The sequence below is a fragment of the Phasianus colchicus genome, chromosome 24 (assembly GCF_987193195.1).
Source record: "Phasianus colchicus chromosome 24, bPhaCol1.hap1.1, whole genome shotgun sequence".
In the NCBI taxonomy this organism is placed as follows: Eukaryota; Metazoa; Chordata; class Aves; order Galliformes; family Phasianidae; genus Phasianus; species Phasianus colchicus.
In genome coordinates, this window is record NC_143459.1 from 6,700,726 (window position 1) to 6,725,664 (window position 24,939).

The 24,939-nt window shown below is 43.6% G+C and overlaps 2 protein-coding genes across 12 annotated transcripts; both read left to right on the forward strand.

Moving 5' to 3' along the window:
- Nucleotides 1-182: 182 nt before the first annotated feature.
- On the forward strand, nt 183-12,134 carry NIPAL3 (NIPA like domain containing 3). Of its 10 annotated transcripts, none has more exons than XM_090124045.1 (13): nt 218-318; nt 646-1,051; nt 1,183-1,546; nt 2,207-2,275; nt 2,374-2,545; nt 2,664-2,723; nt 3,224-3,369; nt 4,010-4,106; nt 4,483-4,618; nt 5,259-5,347; nt 6,631-6,694; nt 7,752-7,846; nt 8,467-12,134. In XM_090124045.1, the coding sequence occupies exons 3-13, from the start codon at nt 1,448-1,450 to the stop codon at nt 8,664-8,666; spliced, it is 1,227 nt and encodes a 408-aa protein (XP_089980171.1). In that variant the 5' UTR covers nt 218-318; nt 646-1,051; nt 1,183-1,447; the 3' UTR covers nt 8,667-12,134. The 10 variants fall into 10 exon arrangements, with proteins under 10 accessions (XP_031450548.1, XP_089980171.1, XP_031450545.1 ...); XM_031594685.2 differs by having other exon boundaries at nt 646-731; XM_090124044.1 differs by having other exon boundaries at nt 225-421.
- Nucleotides 12,135-12,232: 98 nt separating this feature from the next.
- On the forward strand, nt 12,233-20,898 carry RCAN3 (regulator of calcineurin 3). Of its 2 annotated transcripts, none has more exons than XM_090124048.1 (5): nt 12,233-12,571; nt 13,606-13,845; nt 16,017-16,190; nt 17,906-18,077; nt 18,872-20,898. In XM_090124048.1, the coding sequence occupies exons 2-5, from the start codon at nt 13,651-13,653 to the stop codon at nt 19,078-19,080; spliced, it is 750 nt and encodes a 249-aa protein (XP_089980174.1). In that variant the 5' UTR covers nt 12,233-12,571; nt 13,606-13,650; the 3' UTR covers nt 19,081-20,898. The 2 variants fall into 2 exon arrangements, with proteins under 2 accessions (XP_089980174.1, XP_031450550.1); XM_031594690.2 differs by having other exon boundaries at nt 12,236-12,776.
- The last annotated feature ends 4,041 nt before the right edge of the window (nt 20,899-24,939 follow it).

Here is a 24,939-nt window from a genome sequence, read left to right on the forward strand (position 1 = left end):
CCGCAATTCCCACCTTGCCATGCGGCGCACTAAGGGAGCAATACCCACGATTACCGCGACAGCGGCCGGCCCTCATCTGCTCCAATCATCAGGCCTGTTTCTCTCAAAATCCGGTAGATCTCCAATCACAGGCAAGCTCTCAAAGCAGCCCTGCGCACTGCTGGGCGTGCGCAGCTGGTTAAGGTGGCTTGAAGCGGGCGACTCGCGCATGCGCGTTAAGGTGACTCTAGAAGCCGAGTGCGCGGGCGAGGCGGTCTTCATCTGGGGCGGGAGTGCTCTCTGCTGCTTTCAGGACCGGGCTCTAGGAATGTCCTGGCTGTAAGTAAGGCGCTGCTGCTGTTAGAGGTTCTCCTTGGGCCGAGGGCTTCACTCCGCCTCAGGTGAGCAGGGCCAGGCGGTGACAGGAGCTGCGGGCCGCCGGGTGAGTGCGGCGCGGGGCTGAGGCTGCGCGGGGCGGGCCGTGAATCATAGCGGTCTAGGTGCGGGCCTGAGCTGCGCGCTGAGGCCATAGGTCGGACTGAGGAACGCTCGGCAGCCCCGCTGTGGGCAGCCCCGGTTGAGCCCTCACCTGTTTGTCGGACTGCGCCCTGCTGCAGCGTGTGGCCCTTTGTGCGAAGGGGTCTTTTCATCACGTCTGTCCCTTAGGACCATGGATGCTTCCTGAGGCCTTTAGCGGAAGCAGCCGCCGTGGTGCGGGACCGGGGACCGGTTTGTGCGTGTGGTGCTGTGCGGTGAGTCTAGTCCCGGCAGTCCCGTCTGGAGCCGCGCGACGCGGTGATGCCCCCCGGCGGCGCCAAGAGCTGCCCAGCGCGTGGGGTTGCGAGGTCGACGTCGTGCGGCGTCCTGAGCTAATGAAGGAAGTCTGTAGGCAGGAAAGGGGAGAAAGCAGGGCTTGGATCCTTTGAGACTTCGGGTACGATCGTTCCAAATGGCACAGCTTGTTAAACGTCCCCCTTTGTGGCCAGGCCGGTTTGCGAGCTGTGGGAAGAGTGAGTTCCTGTGCTTGAGGCTCTTTGAGAAGGCATAGAAATTCTACTTTCTCTGCTGATAGGTGCGACTGTTGGTTTGATTCTGGGGATTTTTATATGGACTATCTATCACAGGGTTTCGTTGCAGCTTTTTGACCATTGAGTTCACTTAACTGATTCTTTTTTTTTCTCCTTTCTTCTACATTGTTCTTAGTGTCATCTTGGAGGAATATGATGTTGCTGCTCCAGTAACTTGCTAGAAATATTGGCTTATCTATGCCTCTGCTTGTGGCGCCTATCCTTTCTCAGCATAACCCAGCAGAGGAAGAAAAGCAGACAAGCTGCAGAGAATTTCAAGCAAGCAAAGCAGGATGGATGGGAAGAAGTGGTACCAAGTCAAGAATGACCTGACTTCAGCAGAGCTCAAGCCTCTTTAAAGAGTTCTGTCATCCAGAAGGCTGAAAAACACTTAAACAAAAATGGAAGGAGGCAACAGTCCACACGTGCAACTTCAGCAAATCCCAGTGGCCACAGCAGCAGTTTCTGTGCAGCCACACGCAGACTCCTTTTCTTATAAGGTCAGGTCTTTACTCCAGTCTACTCTTAGGATGCCATAACTTCTGTGTATAAAAAAAAAATTTCATTTAGAACTCAGTTTCGGGTATGTTGTAAAAGTTGTCCAGACTAACATGAGCTTTTTCTACGTTTGCAAGTTTTTATGCAAGCTTTACTGTCTGCTGTGGGGAGGTATCTCAGGCGTTTTTGAATGTAGCTAAATTGCCCGCTGAACCAGCAGATGTTATAGGTGAGGTGGAGAAGAGCAGAATAGTTCTTGAAAGCTGATTCACGGAATGCAAATATTTCTGATCCATGTGCTGCTTAATGCCAAGTCATTATGAAAGCATATTTAAAGGAAAGAATGAATGGACAGGTTGCATTTAGCAGTCTGTTCTTTCCTGCTGAGAAATATTCCTGCACTTATTAATTTAGCTCTCTCATAAAGTGTCAATTAATAATGGATTATCTTTTGCCTGAGTTTCACAGATTTGGAATTTAGCTACAGAAAAGTTACGTGAATTTTCCTCTGTCCCATGGAGAAGATAAAAACAGATTTTATTGACTAGTATTTGAGGGAACCGTTTTAATTCTGCTGTCTTCCACATTGCGCATAAGACCCCAACTTCCTTCAAGGTCCAGTAGGTAAATGTAATATCTGTATATTTATTTTGTTTCTACAGGAGAACTTGATTGGTGCATTACTAGCTATTTTTGGGCACCTTGTTATCAGTATTGCACTCAACCTCCAGGTGAGTATCATGAAACAAATATTGATCCTGCCTCAAACATCTTGTGTTAAAAAGTGTCATGCATGCCACAGCTTCTGTGCCTTTATCCTCTTTTCTAGAAATACAGCCATATCCGGTTGGCAGGTTCCAAAGATCCCCGAGCCTATTTCAAAACCAAGACATGGTGGTGTGGACTTTTTCTGCTGGTTCTGGGAGAACTGGGGGTGTTTTCTTCTTATGCCTTTGCTCCTCTTTCACTGATTGTGCCTCTCAGTGCAGTGTCTGTTATAGGTAAGAGGAAAGAGATGACTGACATGCAAGTCTGAATGCGTTTTAGTGTGAGGCAACTGGTCACCAGACCAATACATAGATCATCCTGTTTCTCTTTTTTTCCTTCCTGTTGTTATAGCTAGTGCAATCATAGGAATTATATTTATTAAAGAAAAATGGAAGCCCAAGGAATTTTTGAGTAAGTAGTGCAGTTTCTTTTCATTTTTTTCCTCCATTCACAAGCTGACCTATGCACAGCATGACCTCTTAAGAGTCAGAGATGGTGAGCCTGGGTCCCTGGCACTGCAGTAGCTTAGGCAGAACTGAATCAGCCACATTTCATGCATACATATGTTTGCAGAGCTGGAACGCTCATTCTTCCACTTTCTGGAAAATAGGCTGTAGGCAGTGCAAGGCATGATAAGCCCCAGACGCAGATCTTGTGACTCCAGTTATTTTAGCAGATGCTACTTGGTATGAGTTTTTTTTTCCTCAAATCATGGCATGCTTGTTGCCTGAGGTTTCTTAATTATAATAATTTGGAAGTAGGGCATGAAGGGCAGAGGAATGAGTCACTTAGAGGACTATGCATGGTGTCATGGCCACATGCATGTGAGATTGTAATCCCATACATCCATACTAACCCGCTAACTGTTTACTTTTTTCCTTTTTTTTTTTTTTGTCCTTTGGTTGCCGAAGGGCGATATGTTTTGTCCTTTGTAGGCTGTGGTTTGGCAATTGTTGGAACTTACCTGCTGATTACATTTGGACCTAATAGTCATGAGAAGATGACAGGGGAAAATATCACTAGGCATTTAGTGAGCTGGCCGTTTCTGTTGTATGTGGTAAGATAGCCCATAAAATATGGGACTGTTTTCTGCCATATTCCTGGTTGAGAGGTTTTCAAGCATTATTTTTCGTTATGAGTACTAGAGGTATTTCTTTGTACTTGCTAATGGACTTGTGTCACTTTTGCCAGTGTCAATTTCACAGTGCACGTGCAACTTGTAACCCTACTGTTCTCTCTCTGAGTTATTCTGTTAGAATTTAAGTATCTTTAACTGAAAAGTTTTAAAATAGCTTGCTCTCTCCCTGACCTATCAGCTTCAGCCTGTGGAAGTAGTATTGATAGCAGCTGAGAGCAACTGTCCAAGAGCTGCCCAAATATTGTACTTGATCTGCACTTTTCCTAGACAGACTTTTTTCTTGAGCCATTAAAAATATTGTAAAATCTGTTTAACAGAGATAAGCTTGGCTATTAAATTAGATATGTGCCGCAGGGATCATTTACAAAACTTCATTATGAAAAACAGACTGAGATTTGTGAGGTCAGTATTCAATTGGGATTAAACTTGGTCTGTAATTGCATAGTATCCTCATTTTCCTTTGATTTGTCCTGTTTTGTGATTCTAATATCTGACTCGTTCAGTATTCCATTTACTGCCAATGCCATAAACTCCACATCTAATGGTCTCTCTTTTGTAGCTTGTAGAGATCATCATATTCTGCCTGCTACTATATTTTTACAAGGAGAAAAATGCAAACTACATTGTAATAATTCTCCTGTTGGTAGCTTTGTTGGGTAAGTTGATACAGATTGTTTTGAAAACTTCCTTAGTCTTATTAGTCATGTCATTGTGTCATTAGAAATGAAAACTTTTATCCTTCCATAATAAGATTGCATAATAATGTTTAAACACTTTAGACAAATGGTAGATTCTCCCAGCCCTGTTGATAAGAAAGACTGCAATATAGGAAGGTTGTGATTTACTGAAGGTCACAGTGGTAAGGTTGTTGGGACGTTTAGAGGTAAAATACCTTCCATGCTAGAGAAGGGTTTGAATATTTACGTATCTTGACTTTGTTTGCTGCTGCTTGTCACATATAGAGTGAATGTGCGGTGTTCTTGTCCTGCTGAGCAAGACATAGTTCAGCTGTATTTTCATAAACATTTGCAGGTTCCATGACTGTTGTGACAGTGAAGGCTGTGGCAGGCATGATTGTTGTCTCAATACGAGGAAACCTCCAACTCAACTACCCGATATTTTATATCATGTTGGTGTGCATGATTGCTACAGCAGTCTTTCAAGCAACGTAAGACAATCTCTCTCTTCCATAACTGTACTGGTTTTGGCAGATCTCTAACCAGTGAGATGTTTGTTATTGATTTCCAGAATGCTGATCAAATTTTAGTGTGAAGGTCTGGCCTCTTCTGTCACCTGTCTTCAAATCTGTGTCACAGGGGCCTAAGATAACGTTCTTTGCTTTTCCATGTAGTGACATTGCTAAGTAGTATTGATCTCAAATTTATACATCATTTAAGTATTTGCAAAACAGTGGTATGAATGAAATGGTGGCCAATGAAATACAGTATATTTGCACTGACCGAAATCAAAGTGTTTTTCCCCTTTGTTCTTGTGATAATGTAAAAACACAAGTAGCAGCAAGGATAAGGAGCTGTTCAAAATGCAAGTGATGTCCTGACCCCAGTGTCAGTGGTTGTAATTGCAGTGCCTTTAGTTAATTCAGCAGAATGTTTGTTCATCTGTCATTTCTATTAATTCCAGGGGATGCCTATGCAGGTGTACTGAGAAAGAGCAAAGTTTCTTAAATGTATTCCCCAGGTACTTGAAAGGTACCTCCAGAAAGGAGAAGTGTGCTGGTGGATGTTAACTACTCTGCGGTTTGAGTATTCTTTCCAGGTTAACTTCTGTCATCTGTCACTGTGTTACAGATTTTTAGCTCAAGCTTCACAGCTCTATGACTCATCTCAGATTGCGAGCATTGGCTACATCTTGTCGACAACAGTAGCTATCACAGCAGGTAACAGCGCTCAAAACAGCGTGTTGATCCTTTCTGAAAGAGGGGCAAAAGATTTTTGGAAAATAATTCTTAGCTACAGCTGAGGAACGTGAATACCCAGCGAGACAATGACTTGTATTTCCTTGTCATCTCTCTTCTGGAGCTGGTTTGCTTTCCATTTTTTTCTCTCAAAATATGAATTCATTTTATTTATTTTCTTCCTCTGGTCAAACCTGTTATGAGTCTCTTCTTGATGGTTTTGTTTGCATTGTATGTAGGATGCGACTGCTTTCAACTTTGTAGGTTCTTTTCATTCTGTACAGAGGACTCCAATCTTAGACCTTAGCTGCATAGAGGAAGTTTTGACTATGAACAAAGATGAGCATTTTAAACCCACTTAGGCTTCAAACCTGAGGAAGCGCTTTGAAGATTTTTCTTAGATATATGAGCAAAACTGGGAAGGAAAAAAAAAAGACACTAGAGAAAGTATTCATCACAATGAAGCGGATACACTGTCTATGTAAATAGTAATTTCCTTCTGGATATATAAGGGGGGAAAAAAGTCCCCTGCCCCCTTAAAATTACATATTGCCTTTTAGTTCTGTTCAACACCATGAAAGATCATGGCCTACTGTTTATCTAATGTTGTTCTGTGTCATGTTCCAAATCATGTGCTGCTCTCAGATTAATCAATTTATTTACTTCTTTTAGAAATGTAGAGTTGGAGTCAGAGTGTGTATGTCAGGCTTTTTATCCTGTAGATATCTAAGGCAACAGTGACATCTGTCATCTTACGTTTTTAAGCTGTGTATGCTTAATTGGAGTCAAGGGTTTTTATCCTGTTATAGCTAGAGAGGTCCAGTTTGGTCTGTTGTTCAGACTTGGGAAATGTGGTCTCTTGTGTTTATATGGTAATAACTATCTGGTGAGAATTCAGCTTAGGCTGATTTGCATAGTGACCTGCAACAGTTCTAACACTATTTCCTTCCCTACCCCAATATTGAAAACTTTGTACTAGTTGCTGTGCTGCTGTACAGGTTTACTTGCGGCCATAGTAATTGCACTGTTAATTTGGTGGTCAAATTCTAAAAAGTTTGTAAATGTGCAGTTTCTGTTGCAGTGGAAATCAGACCATGCTTTTCTGTATTAAGACCATAAAAAAAAAAAAAGCCAACTAAACATGCTAACTATAGAAATAGTGATCTTACTTGACTTAGTTTCTGGAGAGACCAGTGCTAGAGATGCAGCAGTAATTGCTCATGTCAGCTGGGAAGAAAGCCATCATGAATTATTTCCTTTTCAAGGAGCAACTTTCTACCTGGATTTCACTGGTGAAGATGTTCTTCATATATGTATGTTTGCACTTGGGTAAGTGTTTTAAGTTTCCTTAATAGAAAACTGAGTAGTTTTTCTTCATGTGGCTGAACTTTAAAAATCTGTACAGAAGTACGTGTGTCTATGTATGTATACGAGAGATGTGTAACCTGCTGTGAAGGAGGACAAACTGGCTACGCTCTTTCTGTTAGAGCACACATTGGCCCATAGTTCCATACCTTATCTGAGTGATGATGGATGCTCTAGAGGAATTTTGTCACAGTAGGTTATGTATAATTGTACAACTTTTACGCTTCACAGTAATGTCTTGCTTACAGTACTGGGGATCCTATTGGTTGAATCACATGGATTGTTTTTCCAAGTGTATTCACACCTTTTAAGGTGAAGTGGAATGCTCTGAGACTATCTACTCACCAATCTGGAACTGTAAAATAACCAGAAGCAGTGATCTCTTGGACACCTATTTGAGCCTTCACTGTCTTATTATGGGACTTCAGAAATCCTGTTTCTTAGCGGCATGGCCATTCACACAGTGCAGATATAATCAGTAAAACATTCACTTTGTAACTCAGTGTTTAGTCCTACCTATGCTGTTTGATGTGATTAACTCTCCATAAGTAGGGGGCAACCTGAAATGCCTTTCAATTTAATATGTGAAAACAAACAAACAACAGTTGGGAGTTTAGTATTATTAACTGTCTTCCTCTGTCAACATGCTGTAAAAATGAAGATTGACAACTGTCAGTGTGTTTATCCATGGAAAACCTTGCATAGTTTAGGCTGTAAAATCCTGGAATGTCATCAAAGCAGATAAAATTTTTATATGCTTTCTTTCTGCTCTTAGTCAAGATTAATGTGAAAATTTCTCTCTGCATTTTGGTAAAGGTGTGAAGTTGCGATTGCTAGTTACGTTTCAGTCCTGTCAAAAAGGGTTACTCAGCTGAGAATTCTTTCTCATTCTGTAGATCATTCTCTTCTAGTTCTGAATTCTTTACTGTGCTAGCTATAGATTTTTCTGAGGGCCTGTTATGAAGCATTGTTTCCTTTCCATTTTCACGGTCATCTCAAAAGATCTTCTATTTTTTCTCAGATGCCTCATAGCGTTTCTAGGTGTCTTCCTGATCACAAGAAATAGAAAGAAATCTGTACCGTTTGAACCCTATATATCAATGGATGCTATGCCAGGTAACAATGGCTTATTGCCCTATTTCTTTTATTTCTTGAGTTCTCACTCAAACTTGAGTCTCTCTTAAGTTGTTCTTTGTTTTTCTATTCTCTTTGATTGTCTCGTGGAGGGGTACATCCATGTTTTTTATGAAGCAGAAAAGACATCATGTTCCACTTTGACACTTACTCTGGGTCCTTTGACTCCAGGGAGAGTATGGCAACAGTCCCATTGGCTACAGTCTGGGAACATTACAGGTTTTGAGCATTTACTTGGGATTGGTCTTCATCAAGTAGGAAGAATTGATTATGGAAGATTGAGGTACACGGCAAAAGATAGAAGCCAGAAGGAGCAGAAACTTATTTTGTGAAGTATAGCGAAACTGTCTTTCTGATGATATGTACAAAAGACATGTAGCATTTGATAAATACATGATTGCAATCCTGCATTCAGTACAGCATAATTTCCTCCATTAGTTGCTTTACTGCTTAGCTGAAAAGCATTCTTTCATTTAACACTCAAGGATCTGATGAGCCACATGCCAGTAACCCAGAGTCTGTATAATTTGGTGATTTAATAGAGTGCAGGAAGAATGTGCTTTTGTTCCTAAACATCTAATCTCTGCTTTTGCTATTTTCAGGCATGCAAAACATGCATGACAAAGGGATTGCAGTTCAGCCTGACCTCAAAGCTTCTTTTTCCTATGGTGCCCTAGAGAACAATGACAACACGCCAGAAATTTATACACCAGCTACACTGCCCATAGTGCAGGAGCAGCATGGTTCCAGAGGAGTTTCTGCTCCACCATACCGCGTGCTGGAGCACAGCAAAAAGGAGTGAATGACCTTTAAGGAACTGATTTTGACTCATCAGAAGTATGCCCTTTATTTATTTACCTGATTAACATATAGGCAAGTGTTAAGCCAACTTTGATACAGTTTGAAGTTTGTCTCAAACTTAACTTTTAATTTTTTTTTTTAAATAAGCAACTCTGTAGTTGTGAAGTTGAAAGCATTCCTCTTAGCAAGAAGTAAATTACAGTCCTCTGTTGAAGGCTGCTGTCTGAGAGCATGAAATACTGAATACAGTATCATGGCTTTAGGAAACTAACGAAAAAGCAGCTGCTGTGAGAATGCAGAGCTCTGGGAAGAGAAGTAACCATGTAATTTTTAGCCCTGCTGGGAGTGGTTTTATTTTCAAATAGAGGTTTTCAGGAGTTGTTCACAGTGAGAGGAGGAAAGGATTTAATCTTCTACGTAGAGAGACAGATGGATTTTTAGAAAAGTTGTAAACCCTCATGTTTCTAATGTAACCATCATGCTACCTTAGCATGGCAATAAAATCTAACTGTTTTCACGAATGAACACTGAAACTTACTAAGTATTCTTGTGCTTTTCTTGTATAGCCATTCTCTAGCTTGTGTTGAATGTATGCACTGAGCATATTAATTCTTCATCTAGCACCATTGGATTATATGGCAGTTTAGAATAAGGACTGTTTGCTATTTCTCTGGTTTCACAGAAAGAGCTACAAGTTGCATCAAAGGGTACAGGGACAGCTCTGTAGTAATGTGACCGGAAAGGATATTTTAGTCGGTCTTGATGAGATTCCAATTCTTTACCATTTTTATTTTCTCTCTGTAGTTGAGATAGGGTTTCCAACTTTGTTTAGTAGTTTTAAATGCTTAAAGATGTCAACGTTCCTTTGGCAGTGTTACAGTGTTGTAGGCAGGGGTGCCATTTTGTGCTCCTTTATTCTAAGAAGCAAAAAAGGTACTGTCCTAATACTGTGAATGACCTGGTAGGAAAAATGAGCACACACAGTCCAGCACTCAGTGAGAACTGCCAGAATAATGAAGCATTGTGTACTTATGATATTTATCTTTCCAGCTCTTCCAAGAGATGGCTGTAAGCAGTTACAAAGGGGACAAAGTACAACATTTACAAGAGTATGCAGTTGTTTTTGGTGTTTTGATATCATCTTCTCTAAAAGCAATCATTTTACTGGGAAACAAAATTTTAAGTCTACTTTGTTGTATCTTGGGCTGTATGCATAGTAGAGTGTCTCCATGACCTTAGAAGACTTAATTTGAAATGAATAGTGAATGTGTTCTGTGCATTTTTAAGTGGTAGCTCTGATACTAAGGGGTTTGGAAGGATCTTGAACTTAAAGCTGTGGCTTCCTGCATTTTTTCCTTTTTTTTTTTTTTTGATTCATGGCCAGATTCTTTTTCCACTACTTGAGAGCTTAACTGACTTATAATTCCTCCTGCTTCATGTTATTACAGATGACAACAGAACTATTCTTTTGCATATGTTTTTCTTGTCAGCTACGAATACTAATTTAATCTGGAAATACATGAGACTGCATTGACAGTTTTGTGCAACTTAAATAAAAATAAACCCCTGCCCTTGTGAAGAGAAGATGCCTAGATGCTGTGCACGTGCCTATATGTGAAGTTGCTTCTTCAGCTTGGTATATCTGACAATTGAAACTAGTGGCGTTGCATACACTGCAGCTTAGGAAACCTCTCAAGAAATACCAATTTTTCTTTTGTCCGCAATACTACTTATGCTTGAGTAAGATAACAATGTTAATGGGCTAATTTACCAGTACATTAATCTTGATGGAGTTGATGCTGGTTCTACTGCCTGTGTCCCTGTTAATCGATTGTTTGTGAAGTTATGTGTAGCTTTTGTTCCTTGTAATACAGAACAAAGTAGTACAATGGGGGCTGGCTGGGAAGGGTATGAGTACGCCGGCTTCTCTCTTTCCTTGTAATGAATGAGGCAGTGGGTAATTGACCTAATAGTTCTGAAGGCACAGAAACAAGCTATTTTAAGACCAACTGTGCTAAACCTACAAACTCCACATTTTACATGGCAATATTCCTTAATTATTACAGAGATTGTATAAAATACATAAGTAAAATATTAATCAAAAGGATCTGAAAAGGGCTTGCTATTGAATTCTATTCATAGGGTGATCCTGTGTAGTTGAGCATTGTTTTCCCAGTTCTTAGTTTCTTAGTAGTATTTAAAAACTGCAACTGATGGATGTGCAGACTTCGCAGCCGCTTGTTTTTTTCTGGTTAGCTTTTTCTCCTAAATTGTAAGGCTGTTTTTATTCCTAACACCTTGTTTTTAGAAGCTTTCTGGCAGGGGATTCCCAGGTAGGTAATTCCTATTGAGTAATGTGAAATACTGCTAATTGTGTGTCTGTTTCTAGAGCACACAAATCAGTAGAGCCTGAGAAGTTTTTGGTGTTATAGGGTTGAACTCGGTGCACTGATGTTGTGAGAGCTGCACTCTTGCCAGTCTGTTAGACACAGTAAGCATGATAAGACTGCCAGACTGATCCTCACCCCTTCGTGGTGCCTATGTTCAATACTTGAATTTTAACTTTTTTTAATGTACTTTTTCCTTTCTTGTTCTTTCTCACAAGCTTTCAGAAGATTGTACATGTTGCTCTGCACTACGTGTTTACAGATGCTGTCTCTGTTCCTAAGAAGGCACAAGTAAACTGAGTGTAGGACTTATGCAGTCTTTCTAACAGAAGGAGGGTATAGCTCAGGATTACAATTACCTCCTTACCTTTTCTCTAATTCAGAGCTTGGTAACTGAAAATGGGAAGTTCTCTGTACCTCAGACTTGTTACAGAATATTTCTAGGGCTGAGGTGACGGTGGCCATGCCTGGGAGTGCAGCAGGCATTTACAACTAAACTTCCACAAAAAATTTAAAGGAGAGCTGCATGCCACATGCTCATCTTTTTTGCAGCATGGAAAGTAACCTGTTCCTGTAAAGCACATTATTTAACACATGAAATGTCAAAGCTTCAGTTTATCCACAGAGAAGTAGTGTACTGTAAACAGTGGAGCATAACTAGATTTCCAAATGTGCAGCATTTTGTTCAGAATCAAACACTGAAAAAGCGTGCATGTAATCCAACTGACTGCTGTCTCCATTATGAATTGGGCAGAATAGGTCCTTGACTCTCTCCTAGCTTCTTTATCAAATGTGAAATGACTTTTGTGGCCTTTACACTGTGTGGCTTCTCAGTGCACTGGTGCACTTAATATGTTCTCACTGTGTATCTTGCATATAGCTTTATGCTGTGGCATACAGCTGCAGTGTTGTCTGAATGTATAAAATGTTCATATGGAAATGTGTATAAATGTGGCTTTGCAGTGTTGAATCCTAAGGATGACTGCTTCATTTTTTTTGTAAGCAGTGTTGCGTGTCTGTTTAATTCTGTCTTTGATGACACCTCTGGAAATTTAACTTAATAAAAGATTCTGGTAAAAATATTCTTGCTATAGCTTTAATCAGCTTTAGTCAGTAAAAATCTTGAAGGAATTTAAGACGGTAGTTGTTTACAACCACAAGTACTATGTACATAAAAAAAAAAAAAATGGTTTTAGTTGTACATTTGTGAATGCAATGCAGATTGCTGCGGCGCTGCCCCTCGCTCGGCCTCGACAGGGCGGGGATGGCACATGCGCAGCGTCGCCCCCTCCATCCCGGTCACCACCCTCTCCTCCTCCCCGGCTCCCCGAGGCGATGCGGGATGAGGGACAGCGCACGCAGGCGCGCTTGCGCCGCTCCCCGCCCGCAGGGATCGCTCCGCACGGCCCCCCTCTAGGCGGCTCGTCTCGCTGCTGAGGGGACCCTCGCTGAGCCGTCTCTGCTCCCCTGCCGCCATCTCTGGTTCCGTCCCCCTCGGGCGTCGAATGTCTATCCTGAGGTGAGCGCAGTGTAGCGGGAGGGCACAGCCAGGCGGAGTGGAGCGGCTCCTTAGCGCTGCGCGCCCCGTCTTCACACGGTTGTGTGTGAGAGAGCCTGGAACCCGCGGCGCTGCCTCCTCCCGTCGCCATCGCCCCTCGCGATCTGGAAGCTGAAGGGCGGTGCGCCCTGAGCTGCGTGGGGCGGCCCAGCTCCGCGGCTCTCAGGTGGGTCTGTGGGCGGTGGGGCGGTGCCGGGACAGGGGCTGCCTTCAGAGCGCTGCACGGACGAGTGAGCGCAGCGCTGCGCTTCCGGTGCGGGGGTGGCTGGACGGAGCGTTCAGCTGCCTTCCCGCTCGGGTTGGCCCTTCTGGCCTTGTGGCTTTCTGCCTCGTCCGTTAACGCCTCTCACGGTACTGTTTCTGTTAGTACTTAACAAACAGTGGTACGTTGGTGTTACACATCCCATCCCAGGGAACCTCTTCTATGTTCTGATAGCGCTCAATTACCATTGTGTAACTCCTGGGATGGAGTTGGACAAAACTGGTGTTAAGCTTGTGGGTTTATAGTTAAAAACGAGAGTGGCGGCGTATTCCTATGTGGAATGTGTTTGTAAAATGGAAGCAACGCTTTTCATAGTTCAGAGCCCTCTATGGAAACTTCTCAGGTTTGTTTTCCTGCTTGCAATAAATGCTGTGTTGCAAAACATGCAGAACCGTTCACTTGTTGCTGAGATGTTTGTTTAACTTGTATAGAGTTTTCCCTACAAGCTGTGTGCAGGAGATGAAGGGCATAACTGCTTTCTCTCCATTGAGTCAACAGCGAGTGAGATTCTATCCTTGTTATCAAAAGGAACACGATGACTTCTCCAGTAAAATTCAAGCATTTGTTACTTATTGAAAGAAATGGTGGCCTCCCTTGCAGCAGTGGGGATGCTCAGGCAATTCCAGCGTTGTTCAGACATCTTGTTTGAAACTTGCTGTCATTGCATAGGACAGAAAACAATTCACAGTGTAGTATTTTGTTGCCATCATTGAATGCATTTTTGTAATGGCAGACCGTTACCAGGAGCTCTAGAACACACTGCTGCATTGGTTGGACGATGCTCAGAGACACTATGAAGTCCTGGAGCGACAGCCAGTCTGATCTGTACAGCAGTGACCAAGAAGAAGAAGAACAGATGATTTTTGGAGAAAATGAAGATGATTTGGAAGAGATGATGGATTTAAGCGACTTGCCTACCTCACTGTTTGCTTGCAGCGTGCATGAAGCGGTGTTTGAGGTACAGGAGGAAAAGGTAGGGTGAAGTGAGGTGTATCTGTATTTGGCCCTGCATGTGGAAGGGGGGTTGGAGATTCATGATCCTTGAGGTCCCTTCCAACCCTGGCAATTCTGTTATTCTGTGATTCTGTGATCTGGGTTTGGCATTGCAAGTACAGAGGCAGCAGGGGATGTTTTGTCTGGTACTGCTGTGTGTTGTCTGAGGGGGAGGAAATGAGCCACCCAAGTTATTTACCAGTGAGCTCAGATCAAGAATGAGTAGATTGCCCAAGAGGAGATAGTAATGCAACGTTCAGGCATTTCAAATTGCTAATAGTGGTGACAGGGCTCCTCCTACAAAAAGACTCTTCTGATTTTTCTTTTCATGCAAAGTACTAAATTTAAAGAAAGATTTATGTATAATCCGAAGGCAAATGTCTGTGTTTTACTTCAAGGCAAGGATTCTGTTAAAGATTATAGTAAATTCTCAGAATGCACGTTCTGCTTTGAACTAAAATAACTTCTTGATAGTTGCTTAGGACTTTATAATAAACTAAATCTTCCCTGGGCTGCTAATCTTTGTATTCAGTCAGATTTGTGCGTGCTCTTTGCATCTGAGAGCATCAGGAATGACTATTGGTAGCTCATGAGTGTTTGAGGAAAAAACTGAAGAGAGCAAGGTGGCACCTCCCTTCCTGCATACACCTGTAAATCTCAGATGACTAAATTGTTCCTGTTTTTGCATTCTCCGAAGCCTCTTGAGAGTGGCTCACCCTCCAGTTGGATCAGTGGTTGTTACCACTTCTGGAAGAGGGCAATGAAAGCAGCAGTTGATCTACGAAACATTAAGTCTTGCACCAGACTAATTCAGCTCTGCTACAGAGACAGCAGCGCCCCGTAACTCATTATCTGATATAGAAAGTGTGCGCTGGGAATGCTGCCTGGCTAAATTACATTGTGTGTCTGCCAGGGATTTGTCACTTTTAGGCACATTTCCTTTTTCTGTGAGGGTATTCCCACAGTCTGAGCATATCAGGTGTGTTGAGGGCAATGTGTTCTTCTCTAACGATATCGGAGTAATTGGATGCGCGATGAAGCCATTGGTGGATGTAACCTCCTCTGGTTAATTTCAAATGTTATTTGGGAAATAGTGATTATGCTAGATTGTAGTTCTGTGTTTGTTCATTACCAAATTTGGTCAGAGTGCAGAAGGAATGGATTTTCTGATTTAATAAAGACCTTGAGATGGTGCAGCTTGCAGAAAAAAATTGCAAACTAATAATTCTAAAACTAACATAGGCATCATCTATAGCGTTTCTTTTGTCCTGATTGAAACGGAAGTCAGTAGCAACCCCATACTATAAGTATTATTACAGGAGTCAACAGGATTTGTGTAAAGAGATTGGAGTCTTTTGAAACTAAACAAATAAGTTTTGCCTTTAGAAAGAGTTCTTAAAAGTTGTTCTTCTCTGCTCCTTTGCTTATGTAGATCCCTGTGAGTAATGGAATATTATCAAAGCAGAGTAAATAAAATTGAAAATATGTCATTTGCATTCTTCTGCTGATCTGAGTTTGATTTTTTACAGTGAGTGAGAATATTTGCATTTAAACTGGGGGAAAAAAATCTGCAAATTAGGTTTTTAATAAAAAGGAACTAGTAAATTAAAGCAAGTTGAATCTTTAACAATGCAGTTATGTTCAATCTCCTCAATGATTAATAAGATTTCTAATTCAATAATATTTGTGTTTTTTATTTTTGCTTTTTGCCAAAAACAGTGTTTGGTAATAAGTCTTTCTCTCCTAGAGCAATCTCATTAATCCTGTGTTTTTTGTTTTTTTAGTTTCTTTAATCACTCTATGCTTTATTTTATCAGGCCTAAAAATGAACTGATTTGCATCACGTTTTCGGAGATGCTCAGGTGAAAGTCAGGTGCAAGTGTGCAGTTATTTTTGTTGACCTCTGTGCTTTTGGTTTAACTGTCACTAGATGGCAGTTCGTGGGAGCTACATGGGCTTTTACACATCAGTGTACTCCTGGAATTTTAGTAGTGAGATAGAGCAGTCAGGGAGAACTATGAAACACGCAGGTTTAGAAGGGTGTTAAGGAAACGCATGGGGATTTGGGTGAGGAAAGTGAACGCAGAATGTGTTTTCCTTGAGTGAAAATGTTCATGTTGTGTTTGAAGAATCTCTGTACTTCATCTCTAGGAAAGATTTGAAGCACTTTTCACTGTCTATGATAATCAAGTTACATTCCAGTTGTTTAAAAGCTTTAGAAGAGTAAGGATAAACTTCAGTAATCCAGAGGCAGCAGCAAGAGCACGGATTGAACTGCATGAAACTGACTTCAATGGAAAAAAACTGAAGCTATATTTTGCACAGGTATTATGGAATGCTGATTTGGTTTGCATGTGTGCCTGTTTCTCCCTTGCTTCGTATTTGACAGTAAGTTTCATTTCTGAGAAGTTCTGAAGCAACCATTAACGTCTTGCTCTTATACACGAGCATGTATTATCTATTCATTGACAGCTACACTGCCAAAACAGACCAGTTTCTTAACCTGCATTGCTTATCTGAAATGTTGTGCTATTATTTTTGAATCTAGATTGGATTAAGCATTGTTAATACAGAGAACAGCCATATCCGGGGATATGGATCCGGGGAACTACAGGCCTGTTAGCCTGACCTCAGTGCCGGGGAAGATTATGGAGCAGATTGTCTTGAGGGAGATCACGCGGCATGTGTGGGACAACTGGGGGATCAGGCCTAGCCAGCATGGGTTCACGAAGGGCAGGTCCTGCTTGACCAACCTGATCTCCTTCTATGACCTAGTGACCCGTCTGGTGGATGAGGGAAAGGCTGTTGATGTAGTCTACCTAGACTTCAGTAGAGCCTTTGACACTGTCTCCCACAGCATTCTCCTGCAGAAGCTGGCAGTCCATGGCTTGGACAGGTACACTCTTGGCTGGGTAAGGAACTGGCTGGAGGGCCGGGTCCAGAGAGTGGTGGTGAATGGAGTTAAATCCAGCTGGCGACTGGTTATGAGTGGAGTTCCCCAGGGGTCAGTGCTGGGGCCTGTCCTGTTTAATATCTTTATTGATGACCTGGATGAAGGCATTGAGTGCACCCTCAGTAAGTTTGCAGATGACACCAAGCTTGCTGGAAGTGTCGATCTGCCTGAGGGTAGCGAGGCCCTACAGAGGGATCTGGATAGGCTGGACAGCTGGGCTGAAGCCAATGGGATGAGATTCAGTAATACCAAATGCCGAGTCCTGCACTTTGACCACAGTAACCCCAGGCAGTGCTACAGGCTTGGGGCAGAGTGGCTGGAAGACTGTGTAGAGGAAATGGAGCTGGGGGTGTTGATTGATGCTAGACTGAACATGAGCCAGCAGTGTGCCCAGGTGGCCAAGAAGGCCAATGGCATCCTGGCTTGTATCAGAAATAGTGTGACCACCAGGAACAGGGAAGTAATTGTCCCCCTGTACTCAGCACTGGTGAGGCCGCACCTCGAGTACTGTGTCCAGTTCTGGGACCCTTGCTATAAGAAAGACATCGAGGCCCTGGAGCGTGTTCAGGGAAGGGCAACTAAGCTGGTGAGGGGTCTGGAGCACAGGTCTTACGAGGAGCGGCTGAGGGAGCTGGGATTGTTCCGTCTAGAGAAGAGGAGGCTCAGGGGAGACCTCATTGCTCTCTATAACTACCAGAAGGGAGGTTGTAGTGAGCTGGGGGTCAGCCTCTTCTCCCATATGACTAGTGATAGGACTAGAGGGAATGGCTTCAAGCTGCGCCAGGGAAGGTTCAGACTGGACGTTAGGAAATACTACTACTCTGAAAGGGTGGTCGGGCGCTGGAATGGGCTGCGCAGGGAGGTGGTGGAGTCACCGATCCTCGAGGTGTTCAAGGAACATTTGAATGTTGTGTTGAGGAACATGGTTTACTGAGAACCATTGGTGATGGGTGAATGGTTGGACTGGATGATCCTGTGGGTCTTTTCCAACGGTAGCGATTCTATAATTCTATATTACTGGGGAAACAGACTAAATAAACATAGATGTTTGTGATTTTGTTCTGCAACTCCTGGCCTTTGTCTTCAGGTACAGGTGTCCAGTGAAGTAGGAGACAAGTCCTACCTTCTTCCTCCACAACCTGTTAAACAGTTCCTGATATCACCACCTGCATCTCCCCCAGTTGGATGGAAACAGACTGAAGATGCAACTCCACTGATAAACTATGACCTCCTTTGTGCTGTCTCCAAGTTGGGACCAGGTGGGATATTTACCTGCTTTTGTTGTGTTATTTAACTTCAGAAGTACTTATCCAGGGCATTTATCTACTTTTCTGTGAAAAGAACCAAGTCTCTCTCACATGAGGGTACTTACTTGAATAAAGTAAGCTATCACTGTTTATTTTGTTCTGTAACCGACTGAAATTATAACACAGAACTGGACTGTGTGGCACTGGTTCTGTGTCATCCATTTATTGAATTTTGCTATAATCTTACTATTGACTGACAAACAAGAAGAGGAATGAGATGTACAATCTCTTGCAAGTTGGTGGCTTCAGTTGTTAAGGATGCTAATATGGATTTTATGTTGCATCATCAAAATTTTTCATGGGTCTTACTCAGAACAGTGCTGTTTAGTTTCCCTGAAAGGAAGGTTTATCTTTCACACAAAGAACCTAATGTGTAATCTGTTGAATTGGCTTCAGTGCTTGTGAGGAGGGAGCTGTTTGCAGTCCTAACAGGTGAGAGAAATGTTCTGACAAGTAGTGGTGTAGAGAAGGGAGCTACTTTCTTGTCCTCTCAGAAAGCCACTGCTGGGCACAGTAGCAACATAACTTCACAGGGAATTAGGAGGATTAAATATTATCAAATGCATTTATGGTTTTCCATTTAGAAATGTCCTATGAATGCGTAGCACAAATATATCACTTAAAAATTTTTATGCTGCTTGTCTTTTGATTGTGTTGGTGCAGCTATTAAGGAGTTTTTGCGATTAAGTAGCTTAATGCTGTTCCCTGGGACGTTCTTAGCATGGTCTTTGTTTGCTGCTCCTCAGGGGAGAAGTATGAGCTTCATGCAGGGACAGAATCAACTCCTAGTGTCGTCGTCCATGTCTGTGAAAGTGAGACAGAAGAGGAAGAAGAATTAAAAAATCCTAAACAGAGGATCATGCAGACAAGGCGTCCGGAGCCACCTGCAACAATACTGAATGAATCTAAAGCATTTGATTGTACATTGGAGGTAGGGGGTACTATGCACTGTTAAACTGTGTGTTACTCAGGATGTCATCAAAAACCAGACACGTAATGAGTACACACGTTGATGCCTGTTGTCCTGCTATATATTATACATAGCAACAACAGATTTTACTTGTAGTTGTCTCTCATGTTCGAGATTTTTGGATGCCAATGCTCTGCAAAGCACTTTAATTCTAAGGACTAGTCTCCCAAGTGTAGCAAATCCACCTGACTTGCAATAGTGAAAAATAGGAAGTTTAGTTTTATTGAAATATTACTCTTGATACTGTAAAGTGTGGTGTACCGAGTGCTAAAATAATATTTTTCTGTCACTACTGGATTTGAAGAAGTTATTTGTATAGCAGTTATAAACTGATCCATGCTTGTGCAGCAGCTTCCAGTTATTTAAGTGGAAGTGAGGCATAGGTCTTCATGCTAAAATTCCTTCCCAGTTATCAGTCTTCTGAGCTGAAGGTTAGTACTTGCTTTTCTCAGATATGCTTTTAATTTGACATGAGGCTCAAATACATATATGGAACTAAATTCCAATAGTTCTGCTCACTACACAAAAGAGTACAGGAGGAAGAACCACAGACCACTACAAGACAGACCCTGAATCTGTCTCCAGCACTGCTGCTGCTCCTGTTTGATGGTACACTGATGGCTGCAACAGTTTGCACTGACATCTGCTTAAGAGTGAGTTACAATATGCGGAGTGAAATAGGGATTCAGCTACTGAATGTGTTCTCTTATCCTCTCTGGAAATGTGGTAATGTTTGTCCCTCTTCCATCCTAGAGATGGCCTCAATTTATAAATAAATCAAAGTGACCGTATGACTGAATGATATGAGGAGATAAAACACCTAGGGTAGATTTCTGACCTGTGGTCCTAAACCTGATCTGTCATTTTTATTTTTTTGAAGACAGTCAGTTGCCTGGCTTAGCCAGCTGTTATGCAGTTTGAGCCCTTCTCTGCTGTTTTTCATTGTGACTTTTTCCTGTGCAGCATCCTCTGTCTGATAGAGTACCTGCTGCTTTAGAGACAAGGATGCATTTTTTAAAATACAGATGTTTAATTCTGTAAACTCGTGTTAAGCATTTCAATAGGAGGAAAATATGCCTCATCGTGTGACATATGCTACTACACTTTTATGCTACTTTATAACCAACCTTTTTTAGTCTACACAGATTCTTCTTTTTTCTATTATTAAAAAAAAAAAACAAAACACAGAAAAAGCCAAGCTGCTTATATGCATATATAGAAATCATTCAGAAATTGGACTTTTTCAAATCGTTTTAGTGTATTTTAATTCTATTTGAAGTGCTCATTGAACTTTCCAAAGTGTTTTCACTTGGTTGACAACAGAAGTAGCAGTGATCGTGAATCTGCACAGGCACAGTAGTTTTCAGGTCCATATTGTGCTAGCTGCGATCCCTTCCTGCCACTGGCTTGCAGTTGCAAAGTGGGATCCTGCAGGCAGGTCCTTGTTCCAGAGATTTTGTTCATCTCAGCTGCAAAGGTACTGATATTTATGTATTTCTTCAGATGTTCAAATCACTTCGTCTGACTTCTGTCTTGCTGTTCTGCCACGAGACTTGTGTGTTTTAAAATGCCAGAAGTCAATCTTGGATTCTCTGGTATTTATATTTTGTCAGTTGTTTAATTTCTACCCCACTGTAACAGTTTGTGTAAGTAGGGATTCAGTGAAAACTTTCCAAAACCATTTTGTAAAGGCAAATGGAATGAGTGATTTTGTCAGTGTACGTTGTGTAAAGTGTATCACACCTTGCATTCCAACATCACTCCTTGTGTAAAGAGGCTTAAAATAAAAATGATACAGCACCATTCATGTGGTTTTCTTTAATTAGCCCAAGTTTGCTGTGTGTTCTGACAGTGTTTATGTTGGTGCAACTGAGTGAGCAGTGAAGATTCCCTTGGGATGTTTCCCTCACAGTGGGGGTTTGACACTTAGCAAATATTGTAAGGGAGAGCATTGGATCTGGGTGCAGCATTGTTATTTATGCTTATGCTGTAATAAAAAGTTTTTCAAAAACTACAGAAAGCCATTTCCACAGAAAGGACATTCTAACATTCGTTTGTAGTACAGCATATGTTTGTGCTGTGAGGTTCCGTCCTGCCTCAGTCACAGGTGAGGTCCAGTTCAGAAGGCATTTCTTTAGACAGCAGAAGCAGGCCGAGAGTGCCCTCATAGCACAGATCAGAGCAATAGAACTGACTTAAGTGAAAAATGCTACAAGACCGCATTCCTTTACTGCCTGTGAAGCTGTGTTTCATTGCTGGAGTGGTGTGTAGGGCCACTGTTGTGCCAGACAGTGCCCCCAGGGTGCTGGCACAATCTCTGCCTTGATTTTATGTCAGGCGTGGGGGGTTCACGGGAGCTGTAGGAAATGACAGGTAGATCTTTGCGAGTCCTGACATGGGTGGGTGAAAAGGAGGTGAAGCAAAACCTTCACAGAAGGGAATCTTCTGTAATTCTGTGATCTGTGGATGAACTGAATCATAGAATGGTTTGGTTGGAAGAGACCCCGAGGATCATCAGGTTCCAACCTTCTGCCACAGGCAGGGCCACAGCCTCCAGATCTGGTACTAGATCAGGTTGCACAGGGCTCCATCCAACCTGGTGCAGAAGAGCCACTGATAGTGAAGTCAGTGGTTTCTGACACCACGGAGGAACGTGTGCTTCAGCAGCTGCCTGCCTTTGTTTAAAGCAAGACAGAATTCTTCTGCAGTTATTGACATAATAGAAAGCCAGTTGTGACTACTGGGTTATTTTGCTTTAGGAGAACTTGCATGACATCCATTTGAGTGTATCTATATCCTTCACCTAAAGTTCGTGGCTAGAGACGCTGCGTTGGTGTCATGGTATGCACCTCCATGGGAAGGCACATGCTACGCTGTTTTCCAGTTATGTATTTTATCTTTAATTTAGACTTCTAGGTCACGCTTGCAGCATTTTAAGTGTCAACTATCTTGTTGTAGGATTCTGCTGTTTGTGTTGGGGTTAACGTGCCTTCATTTCATGATCTTTAAATTCACACAGTAGAGTTTGTGTGTGCATATTTAAAAACAATGTAACAGATGAAAAAAACCAACAACAACAAACCAAAACAACAGGCAAAAAAACCCAACATGATCACATCAATTTGATCATTTTTTACAGATATTCATAAGCACTTAGCATGGGTTTCCCAGGTTTGGAGAAGTTTTACTTCCAGTTTTGTTTTTCCCTCCCCACTTCTAACTTTTTGCCTGAACCAGTGATTGAACACCTGGTGAAGGAGTGTAGCCAGTCCCGTGAGCACAGGTGGAGGGAGTTCACCTGTGGAACTAGATGGGGTTGAGCCTGACTCCACCCTTCCTTAACCTCATTTAAGAGCTGGTAGCCAGAAGGGAAGCATCTCTACCTGGATACTTGGAAGTCTCGAGGGACAGCACATCCACCACATCTCTGTGCAGTCTGTTCCAGGAGATATTTTTCCTTACATGTAACCTAATTTTTCCCTTATTCAACCACAACAGACCTTGCTACAGAGTCTATCCCCTTCTTTCCTTTTGCTCCCCTTTAGATATTGAAAGGCTGTAACCAGGTCATCTCAGAGCCTTTACTTCTCCAGAATAAACAGCCTCAGCTCACTCAGCGTGTCCTCACAGAAGAGGTGTGTACATTCATCTCTTGTGGCCCTCTGGTTGTGCTCCAACAGGTTCATGTCTCTCTTGCAATGAGGACTCTACATCCGGATGCAGCGGTCCATGCGAGGCCTCACTAGTATAGAGCAGAGGGGCTGGATCACCTTCCTTCACCTGCTGGCCATGCATCTTGTGATGCAGTCCAGGATACCGTTGGCTTTCTGAGCTGCGAAGGCGCATTGCTGGCCCATGTCCAGCTTGCCATCCAACAGTACCCCCCGGTACTGGTACAGGACTATGCTCAATCCTTTTATTCCCAGGCTTGTATTGGTAAAGGGGACTCCCTCGACTCAGGTCTCCCCTCCCCTCCCCTCCCCTCCCCTCCCCTCCCCTCCCCTCCCCTCCCCTCCCCTCCCCTCCCCTCCCCTCCCACCTTCGCGTACTTCCCCTGTCACCAAGAGAGAGCGAAAGGCCGGCGATTGCGTTGCGGGCCTGCGTCACTCCCATCGGAGAAGTTCTATCCGCGGTCCCTACTGCCGCTGCGTGGCCAATGCGCGGAACAGAATGCGTGGTGTTGTGCCGGAAACACCGCATGCGTAGTGCTGTAAAGAGAACAGCGCACGCGTACACTTGTGCCAAGAAAGGCACATGCGTAGTGCTGTGCTGAAGCTCACGCATGCGTATTACTGTGCCGGAACTGGCGCATGCGTAGTGTATTGACAGAACTGGCACATGCGTAGCGTTGTGCGGGAACTGGTTCGTGTGTATTGCTACGCCGGACGTGGCGAATGCATATTGATGAGACGTAATTGGCGCATGCGTACTGCTCTGCCGGAACTGGCAGAAGGGTAGTGCTGTGCCGCAACTGGAGCATGCGTAGTGTTGTGCCGGAAATCGCGCATACATTGTGCTTTGACGTAACTGGCGCGTGCGTACTGTTGCGACGGGTCAGGCACATGCACAGTACTGTGCCGGCACTGGCGCATGCGTATTGTTGTGCTGGATCGGGCGCATGCGTTTGCCGAAACTGGCGCACACGTACTGATGTCCCGAATCTCGCGCATGCGTACTGCTCTGCCGGCACTGGCGCATGCGTAGTGCTTTGTCGACAGCGCGTTTTGTGATTTGGGTGCGGGCTTTTGGGGGGATTTGGGGCGGTCTGGGGGTTCATGCGGCTTACACCGAGGTACCATGCTATGAGTCATACCGCTCAGGGTTTGAAGTTGGGGCGTTTGAGCGTTTTGTTGTCATAGTTGAGGGGTCTGCCTATGCGGTTTGGGGCGTGGGGTCCTGGTTACAGCCCCACGTCCAGATGGGATGTGACTTAGTCTTCGCATCTGGCCCCAAAACGCCCCCCATCCGTGCCCCATACCTCATACCGGCACTCCTATTCGGGCCCTAAGCACCAGACCCCACACCCATCCTCCTGCCCCACCCCTGTACTGAAACCTGAATTTGAACCCGGGGATAGAATTGGGGTTCAGGACAAGGATGCGGAGCGTGGGTTTGCGGTGTGGAGCCCAGGATCTAGAATGCAGAGTTTGGGGCATGGGGCTCAGATGTTAGGTTATAGGGCAAGGGATCCCTCTGGGCCTTGGATTTGGCGTTTGGAGACAGGTTTAGGGCTGAGATGGGGGGGTTAGGGCCTGGTGCAAGGAGTGGGGCTGAGGTGCAGGGCCAATTGTGGGAATTGGGGCAATCAGGTTCTCAGTTGCCCTACACATTCTCACAGGAGGTGGAGGATACAGCAGCGTTGTGCTGCATGAGCAGGTTCCACATCCTCATGGTGATGGCAGCGTACCGCAGGCAGGGGTTGCAGCAGCAGCAGCAGCAGCACCACTGAGTGTGACCTGTGGCCCCATAGCTACTCCCGGCCCTCCATTGACTCCTACCCCCCTATAGCACCCCATGCCCTATATCGACTTCCACACCTCATAGTGACCTCAGCCCCACTTCAACCCCCATGGCCAACAGCCCCCCCCCAGCTCAGCTTTACAGTGTAGGAGTGTGTGCCCTGAGAAGCTGTGGAGCAGTGCTGTGGGGCTCACCCCACAGATGTCAGGCAACCAGGCCAGGGGGCAGTGTGCAGGGCAGGAGAATATGAAGGCGGTTGGGATGGAGGGTGCTGTGTGGTGGGGGGCAGCACCATCTGCACCTGGAACAGAATTTGGGGGAAAGAAGGGGGGGGAATGGGGACAGTGAGGGGGAACTGTGGGGAGAAGCAGTGGGATCAGAGGG

Bases quoted from the DNA above. Each gene is read 5' to 3' on its own strand.
- NIPAL3 (XM_031594688.2), top strand. From the start codon at position 1,448: ATGGAAGGAGGCAACAGTCCACACGTGCAACTTCAGCAAATCCCAGTG. The intron at 6,695-7,751 runs GTAAGTGTTTTA...ATTTTTTCTCAG, and splicing joins ATATGTATGTTTGCACTTGG to ATGCCTCATAGCGTTTCTAG. The intron at 7,847-8,466 runs GTAACAATGGCT...TGCTATTTTCAG, and splicing joins ATCAATGGATGCTATGCCAG to GCATGCAAAACATGCATGAC.
- RCAN3 (XM_090124048.1), top strand. From the start codon at position 13,651: ATGCTCAGAGACACTATGAAGTCCTGGAGCGACAGCCAGTCTGATCTG. The intron at 13,846-16,016 runs GTAGGGTGAAGT...CTTCATCTCTAG, and splicing joins TTGAGGTACAGGAGGAAAAG to GAAAGATTTGAAGCACTTTT. The intron at 16,191-17,905 runs GTATTATGGAAT...CTTTGTCTTCAG, and splicing joins TGAAGCTATATTTTGCACAG to GTACAGGTGTCCAGTGAAGT.